This window comes from Phymastichus coffea, unplaced genomic scaffold (genome assembly GCF_024137745.1).
Source record: "Phymastichus coffea isolate CEN01 unplaced genomic scaffold, Cenicafe_Pcof_1.1 PCOF00040, whole genome shotgun sequence".
NCBI lineage: Eukaryota > Metazoa > Arthropoda > Insecta > Hymenoptera > Eulophidae > Phymastichus > Phymastichus coffea.
The window spans coordinates 251,155-268,887 of record NW_026706851.1 but is presented as its reverse complement, the minus strand read 5'-3'; the positions used below and the strand labels follow the sequence as shown (position 1 = coordinate 268,887).

The following is a 17,733-nucleotide window of genomic DNA, read 5'->3' as shown; positions in this document are numbered from 1 at the left end:
CGTGCGGACACACACACATGCGCGCCAGTTCTCGTATCGCCGAGTGCATGAAGCAGCAGCACCGTGGCACTCGAAGATGTTGTTGCCATTCGGCAATTAGGATATACGACGGAATAGCTGCAGTGCGTATACGCGTGTGGGTGTACGACGTGCTTGCGTGCGCCGCCCTCCCTCGGGGCGAGGGCCAAGTTGTAGATCTAAGGCGAAGAAACGGGAGCGGTTGCGGCCAAATGTTTGTGAATGCTAGCCTTTTACCCCGTCCATTTGGCAGCTGCGCTCCGCTCTGGCTACTGCTGCTGGCACTTTCTCGCGAATTTTCGAGGTGCGGAGCTAGCTCGCTCGCACCGTTTGCCGAGTGCGTATGGCCAGCTCTCCTCTTTTGCTCTTACTCCGTCCTCCGTCAGGCGCGCTCTCGCCAATCTGTGTGTGTATGCGTGTTGGTATGGGTAATCCGGGTGCTTCCGTTTCTTTACGTGGGCGCCGCGCGTTTTTCCTTCTTTTTTCGCTCTCTCTCTCTCGCTGGCGCGCGCCTGATGCACACACACACACACACATACACCGCAGCCGCTTCGTGTTTTCAGTCTCTCTCTCTCTCTCTCTCTCTCTCTCTCTTTCTCGCTTCGTCCGGCCGTTGTATGTATATGTGGGTCCGATGGCCTGCTAGTACTCGTGTGCGGCCGCCTTACGCCTTCGGCCGTTTCTTTTTTTCTCCAAGCTCGTAGCTCGCTCCGTCTCTCTCTCTCTCTCTCTCTCTCTCTCTCTCTCTCTCTCGCTTCCCAGCTCGCTACTCCTCGCTTCTTGTGTGTGCGCGTGTATGCGCGCGCGAGAGAGTTTCGTCGCGAGCTGTTGCACCGTGACTGCCTGCCACGACTGCTTTCATTCTCTCTCTCTCTCTCTCTTTCTCTCTTTCTCTCTTTCTCTCTTTCTCTCTTTCTCTCTTCCTCTCCGCTTGTCTTCCACCGATCTCCGAATGCTCAACTCCATTCGGAGACCCATATGCCACCTCGATTCAGTGTACGCGCCACTTCAAACTATCAAAATTTTTGTAGTAATGCTCCGAAGCTCTACGGAAGTGAGAAAGAGAGCGAATATTGTAGCTTAAGCCTATTCTGTGCTGTTTTTAGCGCGCTTCTTGAGGCACATCTTTAAAGGATAATATCTCTAGAGCGAGGAATGTTAGAGTTCTTTACTCCGTTCGTTGCGCTCTTGTTACTTTCTCCGTCTTTCTGTCTTTTTCTCTTTCTATTGCAAGCCAGCAAAATCGCTGACTCTCTATATCTCCTAATTGTTTTTTTACATCGTTTCATCTTCCTTTTCTCTCGCGGACAGCGGAGAGGCGCCGCCGTTTCGTATGATGAAAATTGTCACGAGATCAGCGTTTCGCTTTCTTTGATCGTTGTTGTAATTCTTCTCGTGAAAGACGTCACTTATTTTTTTTATCTTTTACATATGAATGTCTGATATAAATAGCTTAGGCTGTACATTTTACGGTTCAAATAAATTGCAAGTCTTGGCAGCTATTTAAAAAAATTCCGAGGACAATGCGTATTGTTTCTGTAATTGCAAAATATTCCATTGTGATTATGCTTGGAGATCAAAAAACTTTGACAACGCAGGCATTCTTTCCTCCTTTACGAACTATTCGACTATTTCCTGTATATATACGATATAAAATTAAAACGTATACAAAACTATTCAACATTATTGTGTAAGTTTGATGAATTTCCCCAACGTTACTTGATGTATATCATTGCGCTACAATTATAATATATTAACTATATTATTTGTGTTTATTTCATTAATAGATAGTATATTAAATAACTAGTGCAGGAAAGTAGATTCTTGTCTCGTATGAAGCTTACGCCTGAGAGAAGCGAGGGTGGAAAGACATACGAGACGATCTCTTTCCCAAACATGTTATACACACACACACACTGATATACACGCAGTATTTCTGAAAACGACTTATGGAAAGCGCCTATTTGAACGCACGCTCGCTTACATTGATCCTTATTTCACATGGTCTTTAAAGATACTGTATAGTCAACGTGTTTAAGAACGAGATTGTCATTTCACGTATCTTTCCACAAATAAATATAAACATTTTTAGAGCAATACTCCGAAGCTTAGTAATACGTCGAAGCCTTTCTACAAAAGAACGCGTGGAAAGCGTTTTCCACACGTTGTTTTGAAAAATACCGTAATATACATGTTCAGAAATGAGATTATGGTCTCGTGTGCCTCTTTCCATCCTCGCTTCGCCCGGGCGTAAATCTCACATGAAACAACAATCCAATTTCCTGCACTAGTTAGGTAATATGTTATTAAGATTATGTAATAAATTTTTTTTATTTCAACAAAATACATTTTAACGAAAAAGTACACTATCGGCCATTGCAAGCCAATAATTGTTAAGTAATGATTAATTGAAAAATACCTATTTTACGATGAATAATTTAAAAGCCCGCGAGGAACTCACGCATACAAGCAAATGGGTATTTCGTTTAAAAGTTAAAACGTTCACATATATGCTTACTTATGCTCATGCATATGAGTGCAGTAAAAAAACACCCACCATATTCAATAATGCGCGCGCACCCGAGGATCTTACACGAGCCGTGCACGTAGTAAAAAAAGGAGGCGTGAGCGAGCAGCGCGCCATCAGTGACGAATTTTCAAAATGGCGACTACCGAGCAAGTGCCGGCTGAGAGCAGCGAGAACAGCACTTTCGTCACGGAGAACACGGTAAGTCCTAATTTAATAAGCTTGTGAACATCGCAATTGAGTATTGACATCTCGTGGTTAAAATTTTAATCGTGCAATAGCTGCAACGTCGTGGTAACATATAGCTCATATGTACGTTCGCAGCATCTTCGCTTCCTCTTACTTGCTTTCTCATTCGTTCGCAACACCTCGTGAAACATATCGAGTAAATTGAACATTTGATGGTTAACGCACGCGTCGCTTCCATGCCAGTTGAGCGAAAGCACGCGTTTCTGAGCTAATATTTTGTGGCGTGACAGTACACTCAACGGACAAACACTTCAGAGGGTGAGAAAGGGGTTATTATGCAGTATTTCCTCGCGACATCGATTCGTCTCATGCGCTCACGAATATACTACAATACACTGCTTATTTACCGCGGTGCGGCAATCTAAAAGAGACGCGGCCGTTTTGGCGGGCACGTGGTGCGCGCGAGTTCCATATCCGTTGTTGGTTAGACAAGCACGCCACTATTTGACGCTTTCTTCCATTGACTCTTTATACTTCATTCTCTTTCGGACGAATTACGTTCTCCGTAAAGTTTCTTAAACATTTGTTCAATTAACAGCATAATTTTTTTAATCACATTTCGCTGTTACCTCCAACCGTTTGCATGATGAATAACATTGTAACGTATCCTTTCCATTTTCTTTTTCGGTTTTTAATAATTGAGTTTCGCGCCATCTTATCCAATTTGATTTTGAATTCAACTCATGAAATTTCTAATGTATCTTGATTGCTGCTACTACTTAATTATTTAATTTCCACAATCTATTTACAGCATAATCATTTCATTTAATTTTATTTGATTGGTGCATATAACATTTTTACAAATTCATTATCTTCCATTTGCTATAGTTTATAACTTCTTCATTTAAAGAAAAACAAGAAAATTGCATCTTTTCCATTGCTTATGCGAATATTTCTTGTAAAGATTATAAAGTTATTGTTGTGCATTTTTACAGACATCTAAAATGGAAAGCATGGATGTCACAGAGCCAGTAAACTCGGTAACAGCCAACAAAGAAGCAACAACTACAGGTTCAACCAATTGTAAAGATGGTGTAGCAGTTGATGATATGACTTCAAGAGATTACTATTTTGACTCGTATGCCCATTATGGAATTCACGAAGAAATGTTGAAAGATGAAGTACGAACAGTAACGTATCGTAACTCTATGTACCATAACAAGCATCTATTCAAAGGAAAAATCGTATTAGACATTGGCTGTGGAACAGGAATTCTTTCTATGTTCGCTGCTAAAGCTGGTGCTGCCAAAGTCATTGGTATTGAATGTTCCAACATTGTAGAGTATGCCAAAAAAATTGTTGAAGCCAATAATCTGTCTGATGTTATTACGATTATCAAGGGCAAAGTAGAAGAAGTTACTCTACCAGATAGCATTGAAAAAGTTGATATTATTATATCAGAATGGATGGGTTACTGTTTATTTTATGAATCTATGTTAGATACTGTTCTTTTTGCAAGAGACAAATGGCTTGCTCCAGATGGAATGTTATTCCCTGATAGGGCTACATTGTACATATGTGGAATAGAGGATAGACAATATAAGGATGAAAAGATCAATTGGTGGGATGATGTCTATGGCTTTGATATGAGCAGCATACGTAAAGTTGCCATTAGTGAACCTCTAGTCGATGTTGTTGATCCTAAACAGGTGGGTTTTAAATAGGTTCTTTAGTAGGGGAAACGGTTCGGTTGTGGACACTCTATGGTTTTTGGTTCATAATTTGTCCCCAAGAGCACAGCACGATCAGACGTGTCTGTTTGCTTTGGTATTTGGCATAAAAAGATTGGGTTGCCATAATATACAAATAACAAAACCACATCTGCATTCTCTTAACAGAAATACAGGAGAGTATCCACAACCCAACCATGTGCACAACCAAACTCTTCCCTACTATTAAATAAATCTAAGTATGTTTTTGAATAATGTTCAAAGTCTCAATTCTTGTATATTAATCAAAAATAGTTTAAAGATTTATTTACATTAATTTTTTTCTATTCTCAACAGGTGGTGACCAATGCCTTCTTAATTAAAGAAGTTGATTTGTACACAGTGACCAAAGCAGATTTGACATTTTCATCGCAATTTGTACTACAAGTTCGGAGAAATGACTATGTTCAGGCACTTGTCACTTTCTTTGAAGTTGAATTTACCAAGTGCCATAAACGCATGGGATTCAGTACTGCACCTGAATCTCAGTACACGCATTGGAAACAAACTGTCTTCTACTTTGACGAATACATGACGGTTAAAAAAGGAGAAGAAATCTACGGTAAATTTTCGATGGAGCCTAACGCGCGTAATTATCGGGACCTAGACTTCACGATTGACATCGATTTTAAAGGCGAACTTTGTCAAATACATGAAAGCAACCACTATCGTATGCGCTGATACCAACGGGACAATTTCATTGACAATATTCAGGCCGTGTATAGTTACTTTTGAACGAAAAAATGACCATAATATTCAAGAACTTTGTGACTACCGATAGAAGCTGGAATCGAAGATTAAAACGATACACCAACTGTCATGTAAAAACGAATAAACGGATTATAAACGTTATTAAATTTGTTTGTCTAAATGTGTGTGCCAGCAATTGTTGGTTACTGTCGCTATTACTGAAATTACATACAATTTTTTTACGTAAATCTAGAGTTTTAATTTCTTTTTTGAAACCGCTTTTACTGTACTTCCAATTTTGTAACTTATTATAACCACACTGACAACAATTTAGTAATTTTAAGCAATTTCAATGAAATATAAAACTTATTATCTTGTAGAAAAAGAACATAGAACATGAAATGGCATCGAAATTTATTTTGATGATTTTGAATGAATATTACGTAATTTTAAATAAAGACATTGTTAAGATATTTTAACATGAAATATATTGATTTTCTTACACAAATTTTAAAACATGAATGTTTTTATCCAATTTGTAATAATATCTGATATATAAATACAATATAAAGTAACAGAAATGTATAGCTTATTATTCTTTTGTATCACGAATCACGAAATATAAGTCTTGAATTTGCAGCAAAGGCGCAAGTAAATGGAATGCCAAGACTTTCATACTTTAATAATCCAGAATTGGATTCTAAATTTTATGAAACATGTTTTTGTTTTGCCACGTCTTGAATGAATTTAGATTTTTATATTTGGAAAAGTATTAACAAAAATGATCGTCTGTTACGTAGAATCATTGTTATTGCTTATATCTATGTAGAAGATATATATTGCGTGGCTATTATATATACTGAATTACCAACTCTAAAAATAAATACTATTCTTTGCTAAAAACACGTTTCCTTTTCTATTGATATATGAATCACCGCATTTTCTCCTCAAAGCTCAATAAATTATTAACACCTACGTTGCTAATCCTTTCAACGAGTTCGCTAATTTTTGTGTCTTATAATCTGTCCTAAGTTGTATGAAAGTTGAAAGTATGGAACGATCCAGCATTGCCTGTGAAAAATTCATATTCATAGAAATTATGACGATAGAAAATATTTAAAAAAATTTTAAATTGAAGATTATGAAAAGAGTATTATTCTTTAATATTTCAGATGTTTAATCTAACCTTACAATAGGTTGAGTATTTTCCTCTTTCTGGCGTTGATTAAAAGATCCAAAAAGATCTTGGATTGTTGAAATCATGCGAGGAACACCTGTAGTCTATATGTAATATTATATAAAGTAAAACGTACCAGCTGATCGCCAGAGCAAACTTGCTTGAGGTTCTCCGGTTTGACGAGCAGCAGATTACACAGTGCGTGAAGCGTGTCGAAAAGGGTAGTGACCAGAGGTACGCCAAGCTCCTTGACGCACTTCCTGTACTCATTCATGTCGCAGATCGCGCACATCGCGCCGGCTGAGTTGAATTGAAACTGCTGCAGATGCTCGTAGATGACCCGATGGAAGCGAATGCCCAACTCGGTTAGCACGTTTTCAAGGCCTTTGCCGTCGAGTCGATCCCTAATGTGACGGATCATTCCAGAGACATATTGGCAGACAGTCAGACACGCCGGTGTATTTAGAGTATCTACCATCTCCGTTTCCGGTTTGAAATCGGTCTTACGTTGCTCTGTTTGCAAGTAGACTTTTACCCAGCCGACAATCGCATTTATGCTACGGTCCAAGCCAGTATCAATTTTCGATTCTATTTGCTCCAGAGCAAACTTTTTCTTTGCTAGACAGTCTGCATGCTTAGGCGACGATCTAGATTTTTCAAAAACGTTTCACTTATAAATTACGTATTTGAATGAATTACGTAATATAAAAAAAATTTTATATTACATACTTTTTCAATTGTAAAAAAATGTAAAAAAAACTTTGTCAATACATTAACACACAATCACTTTTAATAAAGTAATTATAAAGAATAGTATACTGACATAATTAGCGGCAGTAGATCTCCACAGAATTGTTCTTCCAACAGTCTTATAATAACATTGCATTGTCTTACGATAGTAAAGAAGTGTATCTCGGGTTGAGTCCTACTTTCGGGTATAGGTACGCATTGCAGGCCAAGTTCAAGTGCGTAATCGATGTGCTCGTTTATAAGATACTGGAGAGTCGTTTCGAGAATTTGGGTAGCATTCATAGGCAACTCCGAGGGTTGTGAAAGTAAGGAACACCTTTGAAGCGCTGTCTTACTTCTTTGCAACAAAGATATCGCTAACTCTTCGGATAAAAATGTCTCGCCACCATAGTCTTCAATCTGAGCAATGTTGATGTTAGTGCGCGTGCTTAAAACCGCTTGCAAGTCACGCTTCAACTCTTGAAAGCCTCCACTCTGCAGTTGCTTCTTTTGGTGATTCTTTGACTCATAGTACTGAATTAAGAAAGCTGCTGATTTTTCTCGCAACGCCTTTATTTCCACGCTGTAATTTTATATTTCTATTAATCACTTTATTATAGTATAAGATCACAAGGAATTACGCGTGTAGTTAGCAATCTGTCGTTATTTACTTTAGATTTAAATTTACTTTAATACTTTATTTTAAAGATAAATAAAGTTTCAAACATCTTTTACAAAAATGACAATTAAATTGATTAATTATATGACCAAGAAAATCTTTTTTTCTGCGTCGAGTTTTGAGAAAGCCACAATGCAATGGATGGTCTCGAGAACAGTTGTTATAAGACGAAACAGCAGCCATGCGAGCGCTTATATAGTTTTAACAATAATAACAACAACAGAATCAACAACAACAGCCTCAACAAGCAATTACAAATTTGGTAAATTTACTGATATGCAGTACAACATTTAATATTAATATAATTAACACTATAATATTGCTATTTCTATTATTATTCACTTGTTTGTGTTCTAATTGCTAATTCATTTGTTCACGATTTACTAAGGATTATTGAGATATTAATAAACTTTGTTTAACGTGTAATCAACAATAAGTTATTAAGAAAGACAAATAAAGTTTTAAATATCTTCTTTTTAAAATTTACCAAAAATTGATTAATTATGTGATGTCTATAATAAATTAATATACAAACTAAAAATACTAATAACAGAATTAAAAGTAATTGTTAAAACGTACGTAATATAAGCATCTAAATGTTTTTGAAAAATATTTCTTGTTAACTTTGGCAAGTATGTATCATCAGTGCCCATATCAAAACTTTTTAAGTCACCAGAAAGTTTGACGGTTTTCGAATACAGATCATATAAATTGTTGAGATACTTTTCTGGATCTGCTCGATCTGCCAATTTTGCTACAGCATATTTCTGTATTCTCAAATGATAGATATTTAGAACAAATTTTGCCATAACTTGTTCTGGATTAGAAAACACTTGTTGTATAAGTTTATAGTTTTTGGTACACATTGGTAAGACTTCTTGAAAAACATCTTTTCCACCAAATGAGCTCATCTGACTTTGTTCAATGAATGCATTTATACATTGTGAGTATCCCTTGAAGTGCATCAACATCGAAGCCAATTTTTTCATTCTAGTAGCATCTTCTGCACTTTGAGCTCTTACAAACTCCTCGATTAAATTTCTTTCAATTTCATCATATTTGGTAGCTATTTTTTTCTTTGCATTCTCAAATTTTTCTGTAGGAAGTTCTTGTGAAATCACATGAAGTTTTTGAATAACATCTGCTGCTTCATCCAACTAAAACAAATGGTGACCATACTCTACAGTTAATACTAAAATGCAGATATAATATATTATTCAATTACTTACTGATGCCTTTTCTGTAAAAATTGGATCAGTCAATGGACCAGGACTCAAAAATTCTGAAAAATGTCTCATCAATTTTTGTGCTTCAACAGTTCGAGCTCTGGGAGTATTTACACTTTCTAATTGATCTCCCAAATGGAGAACTTTTATCGCTACAAAATTTATTCTTTCATCTAATTGATGAAATAAATCTATTGCTTTTCTATTTCTCTCTCGTAGATCAGACATTTCTAATGCATGCTTTGCTTTTTCCTCCTTCAGTGCAGTTTCCAATTTATCACACTTTTTTTGTTGCCTTTCCTCCAACACTTGCAAATCTTTTATTGCTTGTAAAAATGTTTCATGAACCAGAACTGGATCAAACACACCTGAAACTCCATCTTTAGTGGTATCGTTAACTGTTCTCCAAGCTAACCTTTCAACAAATTCTTCAGGATCAAATGGCTCCTTTAAGAAATAAAAAAAAGTTGATGATACTTCACTTAGCAAATTAACTAAGTGTTGTTAATTTAATAATAGTAGAAAACATTTTTACGTGTACATATTTAAAAAAAATATTTTCACTGAAACGCTAACCTGTTCTAATTCTTTCATATATTGTTGCATCATCTTGACAACTTAATTGATAAAACACTACAATAGGACAAAATAATACTTTCTTATAAGTAAAAACGTTATAAAAATAGACACACTTTGTTTACATCGATATTGACAAGTTTATTAGTTCGTCATGTTTTGTGAAGTATGGAACAATTGCTATTCTATACATTTAGTATTTAGAAAAAATTTTGCTAAGGATTGTTACCGATATATGACAATTACCGAACATCGCAATAATGAAAACAGATTTGAAGAGAGTGGCTTTTATTGTCTCATTTATCAAAATTGAAAAACGGAATTAAAGTGACTTTGGATCAGCATATTGTATAGCATGCGCGCGCAGTTTGATGCCGTCAACCTATCGAGCATTCGCGGATGAAAGAACTCAGCGTGAACTCGACGAAAATTGATTTGAAAAAATTCTATATAAATTACACGTAACTGGCAAGGAGAGCAAAACTCGTTGATAATTTTACACAATTCAGATCTTCTTAATAAAAAAATTCCAAAAGTTAAACGCTTCCAGATAGAAGAAATATATTGAATATGCGCTACATTTTATTGCTGTCTTTGTAGAAATGAATCTATTAACAAAAATTTTCTTATTCACTGAAAATATTATAACCATCCGTTGGAGAACAAATATACTATTTATCATATTACAGCGATAAATGCCCTTGTAAGATCATATACGATAACCTAGATCTACATTTTTATGGGGCAATACTCTCTCAAGAGAAATTGCATTGTTATAATCAAATCTACATCAATAGGAATAGGTTATTTTTTAGAAGAGCCGTTAATGTTAACTATTTGTTAGAATTGGATTTTTTTAATCTAGATAAGTCTTGGAGTACTTAAAATTATTGGTTATTGAAAAATAGTACATTACGAGACAAGTGCTGAAAAGTATAGATTCTTGTCTCGTGTGACGTTTACGCCCGAGCGAAGCGAGAAACTCTTTCCCGAACATATGCCGTACCGTATTTTTTTATATGACTTGTGGAAAGTGCGATTTTCAACGCACGTTTTCTGCCGAGCGTGCAGGAAAGACGCACTTTGCGCACGGAGTATCGAAATGTACTATTAATTCATTGGATATTAAATAAGTAAGCATCGGCATATACCAGCTCTTAACATTTAATTACTAATCGGAAAACTCGATTTGCATTAACGAAGCTACAAGAAAATTGTAAGAGTAATATATTTTATTCTTAGCATATTGCTATTTTTGAAAAGTAATTTTATTAATATTAGTATGAACTTGTAAATAAAAGTATGACAAAAGTAAACGGAATAATTCTACGACTAATACGATCGTGAGTGCTTTGATCTATTGACTTCGAGTGGCTGCTGAGTTCCTTCATCCGAACTGTATAGATAGTAAGCCGTCCTGCGTACTACTATTCTCAACTCTATAGGGTATACCACACGGTCCGTTTAATCGTACACTTCGTTCTGTACGTCGCAACGCACGAAATTTGTAGAATTCCACCTCAGATTTCACATTTATGATGATAGAAATAATCTCATTCGAAAATGCGCTGCTATAATGAGTATTTTCAACTGTTTATCTTATTATTAAAGTGTGTGATTTTTCTATCTTTTGAATGTAAAGTTGTATGTACACAAACATTTATTGGATATTTGAAAAGAACGACCGCAGTTTATGTCGGTTGATCAGTTCAATCAGCTGATGTCATCAGAAAGAATGAAGCATTGAGTGCAGTGCTCATTCGCGTACGCAGCTATAGCTATACTTAATAACTAACAACGCAGCAGCTGGCGGAAGAAGGTTGACGTGTATCAGATTGTGTGGTTGTGTCGTGCGTCTTTCAGATGGTGCGTGCAGACTATAGTCTCAGAGATGATGAATGTTAGATAGAAACACACTGATCATCGTAGCTCAGTAGTTTATTAAATGCAAGAAATTTTTTAGTGTATAAAAATATGTGGTCGTTCTTCTCGCGTGATCCTACCAAGGATTTTCCTTATGAAATTGGCGAGCCCATAGAAGGGCTTGAAAACAAGAGTATTTGGAGTCTCCATAAAGCCAAAAAGAAGGTAACAATGCAACATCCTTACAAGATGATTGATTATGAGATAATGAGTCTTTACTGTTATCGACTGTATAACATATTATTACAGTACTTTGCTCTTTCTTTGAACATCCATTATAATAGTCCTATTGAATATGAGTCCTATTTTTATGATTGAAATAACATTGATTTTATTATTGACAAAATGTTTCTGATACTGGAACTACTTTACAGGGGACAACAGCAGCAATTGGAGGTGAAGATATATCTGTCTTTGTCTTCCAAGTCAAACCTGGTGCAGAATATTTGTTGGATATTGCCAGAGCGGCAGTTAAAAGACTGAAAACTTTACGTCATCCAAGCATTCTTGCTTATTTAGATAGTTTAGAAGTAAATAAACATGAACTTTTTTTTAACCATTGCTATTTAGATATTTCAATGAATTAACATATTTTTGATATTACAGACAGATAAAGCAATTTACTTGGCTACTGAACGGGTAGAGCCCCTGCATAACCGTCTTTCCAGAATTGCTGATATTGGTGATGGAGTAAAACGAGAACTTTATTTGTCATGGGGAATTTTTCAGATTACTGTGAGTCAGTTACTGGTTATAAAACTCTTAAATAACGTATCTTACTAAAATGATAATGAATAATTCAAGATTTTTAATATTTTTCTAGAGAGCTTTGAGTTTTTTAAATAATGATGGTAATCTACGCCATAATAATGTTAATGTATGGTCAGTTTTTGTTAATGAAGAAAGTGGAGAATGGAAGCTTGGTGGTGTTGAATTTATGACTGCTGTCGATGCTTCTTATTCCTCACTACCACATGTGCTTCAAGTTTATCGGCCATCTGAAGCAAAAGATAATTACAAGACCCCAACAAAATGGTATTCATTTTTAATATAGAATTTCTATTCCACTAAATTAATTCAATACCAATTTGTTTGATAATGCTTGTTATATTTACAGTTCCATAGATATTTGGGGTCTAGGCTGTCTCATTTGGGAAGCTTTTAATGGTCCACTGTCTGCACCAGGAAATTTAGATACTATGGACCAGGTTGGTATTGCATATTTGAATATTTTGAAAATTTTTTATTTGTACACTTAACTTTGTGGTCGATTTTAGCTTCCCAAAGCAATCATAACAATGTATCAAGAAATGATTAGCAGCAAGGCTGAGAGCCGACCAAACCCAGCAGACGTAATTGCGCGCTGTCGAAGCAACGGTGGTTTTTTTAAAAACGACCTGGTCGACGCGCTGCTATTTCTCGAGGAAATTCAAGTCAAAGAAAAGAACGAGAAAAGCCGATTTTTCGGTCAACTTACCTCGCAATTAGATAGTTTTCCGGAAGGCGTAGGTCGTTACAAAATACTACCACAACTCATTGCCGCATTCGAGTATGGTGATGCCGGGAGTGCCGTTTTGCCTCCACTTTTGCAATTGGGATGCACGTTACCTGATACCGAGTACCAAAAGCGAGTTGTTCCATGCGTTGTTAAATTGTTCGCCTCGAATGACAGGGCAACGAGGTTAAGATTACTTCAGCAGCTCGATAGGTTTATCAATCACTTGCAGCCCATCACCGTTAACGAAGCAATATTTCCTCAGGTTTCTATCTTTACTATTAGTAGCAATTTTTTAATAAAATAACTATTTTATACAGAAACAATGTTTTTTGTACAATAGGTTGCCAGAGGTTTCTTGGATACAAATCCAGCAGTGAGGGAACAAACGATCAAGTCAATCGTCCATTTAGCACCAAAATTAGATTATAATAATCTTAATGTTGAAGTTTTAAGATATTTTGCAAAACTTCAGTCGAAAGATGAGCAAGGCGGAATACGTACAAACACAACTGTGTGTCTAGGAAAAATTGCTCAACATTTACATCCCCAAATTAGACAAAAAGTAAAATAAACATTTTTTTTAATAGCCCAACAATGTAAAACAACGTAATTTGTAAACACGCTTCTAGGTCCTGATCGGTGCCTTTATCCGAGGAACACGTGATACTTTTCCGCCTGCGCGAAGTGCCAGCGTTTTAGCACTTGCAGCCACGCAGCAGTACTTTTTTCTACACGAAGTATCCAATAGAATATTACCTGCACTATGTCCTTTGACTACGGACCCTGACAAAGGAGTGCGGGATAATGCTTTCCGAACGATAGGTGGCTTCCTAGCTAAGCTTGAGAAAGTTTCCGAAGATCCAGGACTTCGAGAATCTATGGGTTCGTCTATATATTCAGTTGCATATACATACTATGCATAAACATTGATAAAAAGAATTGTACAAAAAATACTGTTCATGTTTGTAGAGGCTGATGTAAACACCGCCGCACCTAGTCTTAGTAATGCAGCAGCAACGTGGGCAGGTTGGGCTGTGACTGCCGTTACAGCCAAATTTTATAGAAGTCAATCAGATACGGCAAAATCTTCGGCACCACATGGAACTTCGAGAATTTTGTTTAAGAAACCAGCATCTTTAGGTATTTGAAAATTTATGAACATTTATATGATTATTGTTTGTCTATTTTAGTTGTTTCATTTTTAATTAACATCACCACTTTTCATTGCATGATAGTTAAGATATAAAAATAATTTTCATTTTTTGGAGTTAAATTTGTTTTTTTAAGAGTTGAATATATTAAATATTAAAAGAAATTTTCTTTGTTGAAGTATCAAGCTAAACTCGCTAGAAATGTTCTTTATCTTACGAATATCATGAATATATTAATTTAATACATTTTTTAAATGCTTTTAAACAAAATAAACCACTTCTATACCTAATAAATCAACTAACATTTGCATTTCATTCCTAACAGACTAATTATCATGTGGCAATCATTTGCACAAGTGCGGGATTTTTAATATTACAGGTTTTTTTACAGAGCATGCTAGTAGTTCTCAAAGTAGTACAAGCACGACGGCAACAACAAGTAGCGCAACCAGCATGACTTCGCTAGATCATGACCATGAGCACGAGCATACACAGAACACTACGAACACCAACTCTGATGGTGACTGGGACTGGGAAGGTGACTGGGGAGATATGGAAACCCAACCACCAACTAGTACTCCGCTATCTGCTCACGTTACGAATGCTTCACATTCACCCAAGAACGTTCACAATCATGAACAATGGATTAGTTTAGAAGAGAAACCCGTAAGTTTATTGATCGAAATCACATAAAGCTTTTATTTATACCAATATTTTCTCATCATCAAATTATATGTTAATTATTTTTCATATTTTCAGGAAGAGGAAGCCACGGAAACTCAAGAAAAGAACGAATCGTTGGAGTCAGGATGGGAAGATGGAGAATTTCAACCATTAGACGATTTCCAAACAAATGAAACGGGTAAGTTATCTTGGTAATAAACTTCATTGATCATATTTTTATGAATTAATGTTTTTAGGAGGGGAAAATACGAATAATAAAGCGGAAGATGCTCAAAAGAAAAGAGAAGAACGTAGATTGGCAAGACAGAGGCAGTTAGAGGCAAAGCGAGCGGCAAGGCTGGGAAGCAGTACTTTAGCTAAAAAGATCTAACTCAGATATACTATATATAAGATAGCAAATGACAATTTATGATCGTAATTTACTGTATAAATAATGACACAGGAAAACTGGACGATATAAGGATGATATTATCTTCGACAATTCAATAAAATGTTGATCATATATTATTAATATCTTCATTGCCATGGACAAAGGATAATTTAAATGAGTCTTTCAATAAAGACCATAAATTTTACAACAAAAAATATATATTCATCGATACTAGTCTTATCTTGCTACTTATCAATACAAATCTTACAATCTAGCGATTTTATAAAAACATTTTTTCTACTAACAGTATCTTTTCTAAGTTAAAAAACTTTGTTTCATCGTGACATTAAATTTTTCAATAAAAAATACTTAAATGGAAGATTGAGACAATTGTTACTATCATAACCGTGACTGTTCCGCCGGGTTATCGTAAGAAAATCGTATGTTCATGGAATTAGAGTTGCCGGGTTCTTTTTTGAAATCTAAACTTTCGTAAAATGGAATTAAGCGATCTTTGCATTCCAGCGTAAGTTTATAACACTGTAGAGTCCGTGCTAAATGTTTCACAGCCATCACTACAAGTTTGCCAAGTTGTTTTCCCCTGTATTCGCTGTTCACTACGACATCCTCCAAATGCCCACGCTGTGATAAAATATACGTTAATTAAAATTCAATTAAAATAGTTTGATAAATTTTTATATGTAAAAGATGTATTCCTTCAAGAAATGTTCGTTCATAAAATAAAAGTGATTCCTTGTGATGAAATAAGTAAAAAGAAAAGGAATCAAAATTGTGTGTGATAAACCGAGATAATTTGCTTGTGTAAATTTGAAGTAGTTAGTACTGACCAGTCCGCAACTGTGAATGAATTTTTGTTCGACAACGAGAGTGGCACTGCCTATTACTTTGTCACAGTTGAAATCTTCTACTACTATAACGTAGTATCCTCCAGAACTTTTCATATTATGAAAACGATCTACATGAAAGATATTGAAAATGTAGTTGAGGTCAAAAAGTGAATAGTGAATGTTATAACAGTATAAGATGTAAACTCACTTAAAAATTGATCTTTTGTAATGTTTCCCACTTCTGTTAACTGACTTAATAGCTGTAAAAAGCCTAAAGCAGAAGGAAATAAGATAATAAATAATTCACAAATCGTAATCCACCAACAGCGTTCTTCGTCTGAATAATTATTTGTACCTTTCTCGTAATCTTTGCTGTTGAGTGGTCTGAAAATTAATCCATCGCTACGCAATTGGTTAGCCACTCTTTCCAACAAATTAGGATTGAATAGGGCTATACCATCCACCTCGGATAGAGCATTACGCTGAAGAAAATATTTATAATTCAAGTGTAGAATAGCTCGATTAATTTAAATTATAATTTTAATTAACAAAAGCTTAATTAATTTAATATATGAATGAGAAACGACAGTTTCAACGATATTGTTTATCGAATAATCAAATTCATTTGATTTTTAATAATAAAGTTAGCCAGCCGTTATAAAAAATTAACGTTATTTTTAGATTGTTGGAATTGACCGCTCGCGGGTATATTAAATAAGAATAAACGATAAAGTTTACTCATTTTCTACATTTTCACGCAACATATTGAGAAATGTTCGTGCATTATGAAATGCAAGTGTCATAACTGACTGAAGCGAAGGTTGAACTTGATAGAATCAGCTGTTAATACGAAAAAAAAGCTTGATTATACACGCCTATAGTGTAGGATTGAACGATTGGAGAACGACGCGACGATGACGATCATGCAGTATGATCTCGCTGTGCAAAGAGCTGCACTGACACGAGTGCCTCGTCGTTTGGAACTTACATTTTTATGAAAAAAAAAGCAGTGCACTCCACGAGCTTTCAAAACACACGTGGATCAAAAGTTTAAAGCATATGGCTGGTACTTACGTGAGTTCGCGAGCTAGCCATTGTCGTCGATTGCCAACAGGACGTTTACTGGTGTCGTGAACAAGGAAGCCTGCAAGCGGCCAGAAACGGCTCAGTCGAGGACCGGTTTTCGTTGGCTGGCTGCGCCTGCTTGCGTGCGGCGTGCCGACCATCAAAATGCCTCAAAACCCACTGCTGCTCTCGCCTGCGACCGCGCAGTCGCGAGAGCGAACCCCCGTCCTATCAAATTAACGACAGCTGTGTACGTTACTTCGTTTTATCGCATGTATAGTACTGCTATTCTTGCAATGCTCGCTTGTTGCCCGAACTCTCATTCTTTGCGAAATTTTTTCAATGTCGCGTTCATACCGTTGCTAATTATCATTTTCAGTATTTTAAGCTGCTTCATTGACAATTTCCCTTTGAGCGATTTATCTCAGCCTCGCAGACATTTTATATCAAATTCTCAACAACGTCAGTCAAAAGTGTTTTCAGTCAAAAACAAATTTTACCCCCAAATACAATAAGATAATGTTTTACATTTATTCCAAACTAGCCACGTATGGATTTTATTTTTTTGTAAAATATTGCGTTGGCTAACTTACAATGATTCAATATAAATTGCT

General features: G+C 35.8%; 4 protein-coding genes across 7 annotated transcripts; 2 read left to right on the top strand and 2 right to left on the bottom strand.

Moving 5' to 3' along the window:
- The first annotated feature begins 38 nt into the window (after positions 1 to 38).
- On the top strand, positions 39 to 5,624 carry LOC131664137 (protein arginine N-methyltransferase 1). 2 transcript variants are annotated; one of them, XM_058935024.1, is made up of 4 exons: positions 39 to 122; positions 2,561 to 2,746; positions 3,730 to 4,443; positions 4,801 to 5,624. In XM_058935024.1, exons 2-4 carry the CDS (start codon positions 2,681 to 2,683, stop codon positions 5,182 to 5,184), a joined length of 1,164 nt encoding a protein of 387 aa, XP_058791007.1. In that variant the 5' UTR covers positions 39 to 122; positions 2,561 to 2,680; the 3' UTR covers positions 5,185 to 5,624. The 2 variants fall into 2 exon arrangements, with proteins under 2 accessions (XP_058791007.1, XP_058791008.1); XM_058935025.1 differs by lacking the exons at positions 39 to 122; positions 2,561 to 2,746 and adding an exon at positions 2,839 to 3,052 and having other exon boundaries at positions 4,801 to 5,623.
- Positions 5,625 to 5,801: 177 nt separating this feature from the next.
- LOC131664135 (exocyst complex component 5) lies at positions 5,802 to 10,966 on the bottom strand. Of its 2 annotated transcripts, none has more exons than XM_058935019.1 (7): positions 10,946 to 10,966; positions 9,581 to 9,637; positions 9,008 to 9,451; positions 8,358 to 8,935; positions 7,194 to 7,682; positions 6,507 to 7,017; positions 5,802 to 6,264 (listed from the first exon to the last, which is right to left on the bottom strand). In XM_058935019.1, exons 2-7 carry the CDS (start codon positions 9,611 to 9,613, stop codon positions 6,166 to 6,168), a joined length of 2,154 nt encoding a protein of 717 aa, XP_058791002.1. In that variant the 5' UTR covers positions 9,614 to 9,637; positions 10,946 to 10,966; the 3' UTR covers positions 5,802 to 6,165. The 2 variants fall into 2 exon arrangements, with proteins under 2 accessions (XP_058791002.1, XP_058791003.1); XM_058935020.1 differs by lacking the exon at positions 10,946 to 10,966 and adding an exon at positions 9,827 to 9,844.
- Positions 10,967 to 11,009: 43 nt separating this feature from the next.
- LOC131664041 (N-terminal kinase-like protein) lies at positions 11,010 to 15,210 on the top strand. 2 transcript variants are annotated; one of them, XM_058934884.1, is made up of 12 exons: positions 11,010 to 11,668; positions 11,878 to 12,033; positions 12,110 to 12,238; positions 12,327 to 12,538; positions 12,621 to 12,711; positions 12,781 to 13,263; positions 13,342 to 13,563; positions 13,631 to 13,883; positions 13,971 to 14,141; positions 14,532 to 14,818; positions 14,912 to 15,014; positions 15,073 to 15,210. In XM_058934884.1, exons 1-12 carry the CDS (start codon positions 11,555 to 11,557, stop codon positions 15,204 to 15,206), a joined length of 2,355 nt encoding a protein of 784 aa, XP_058790867.1. In that variant the 5' UTR covers positions 11,010 to 11,554; the 3' UTR covers positions 15,207 to 15,210. The 2 variants fall into 2 exon arrangements, with proteins under 2 accessions (XP_058790867.1, XP_058790868.1); XM_058934885.1 differs by having other exon boundaries at positions 11,013 to 11,668; positions 14,544 to 14,818.
- Positions 15,211 to 15,605: 395 nt separating this feature from the next.
- Positions 15,606 to 17,313, bottom strand: LOC131664043 (probable glucosamine 6-phosphate N-acetyltransferase). The gene is made up of 5 exons (XM_058934886.1): positions 17,129 to 17,313; positions 16,410 to 16,536; positions 16,263 to 16,325; positions 16,055 to 16,182; positions 15,606 to 15,848 (listed from the first exon to the last, which is right to left on the bottom strand). The coding sequence occupies exons 1-5, from the start codon at positions 17,147 to 17,149 to the stop codon at positions 15,606 to 15,608; spliced, it is 582 nt and encodes a 193-aa protein (XP_058790869.1). The 5' UTR covers positions 17,150 to 17,313.
- Positions 17,314 to 17,733: the final 420 nt, after the last annotated feature.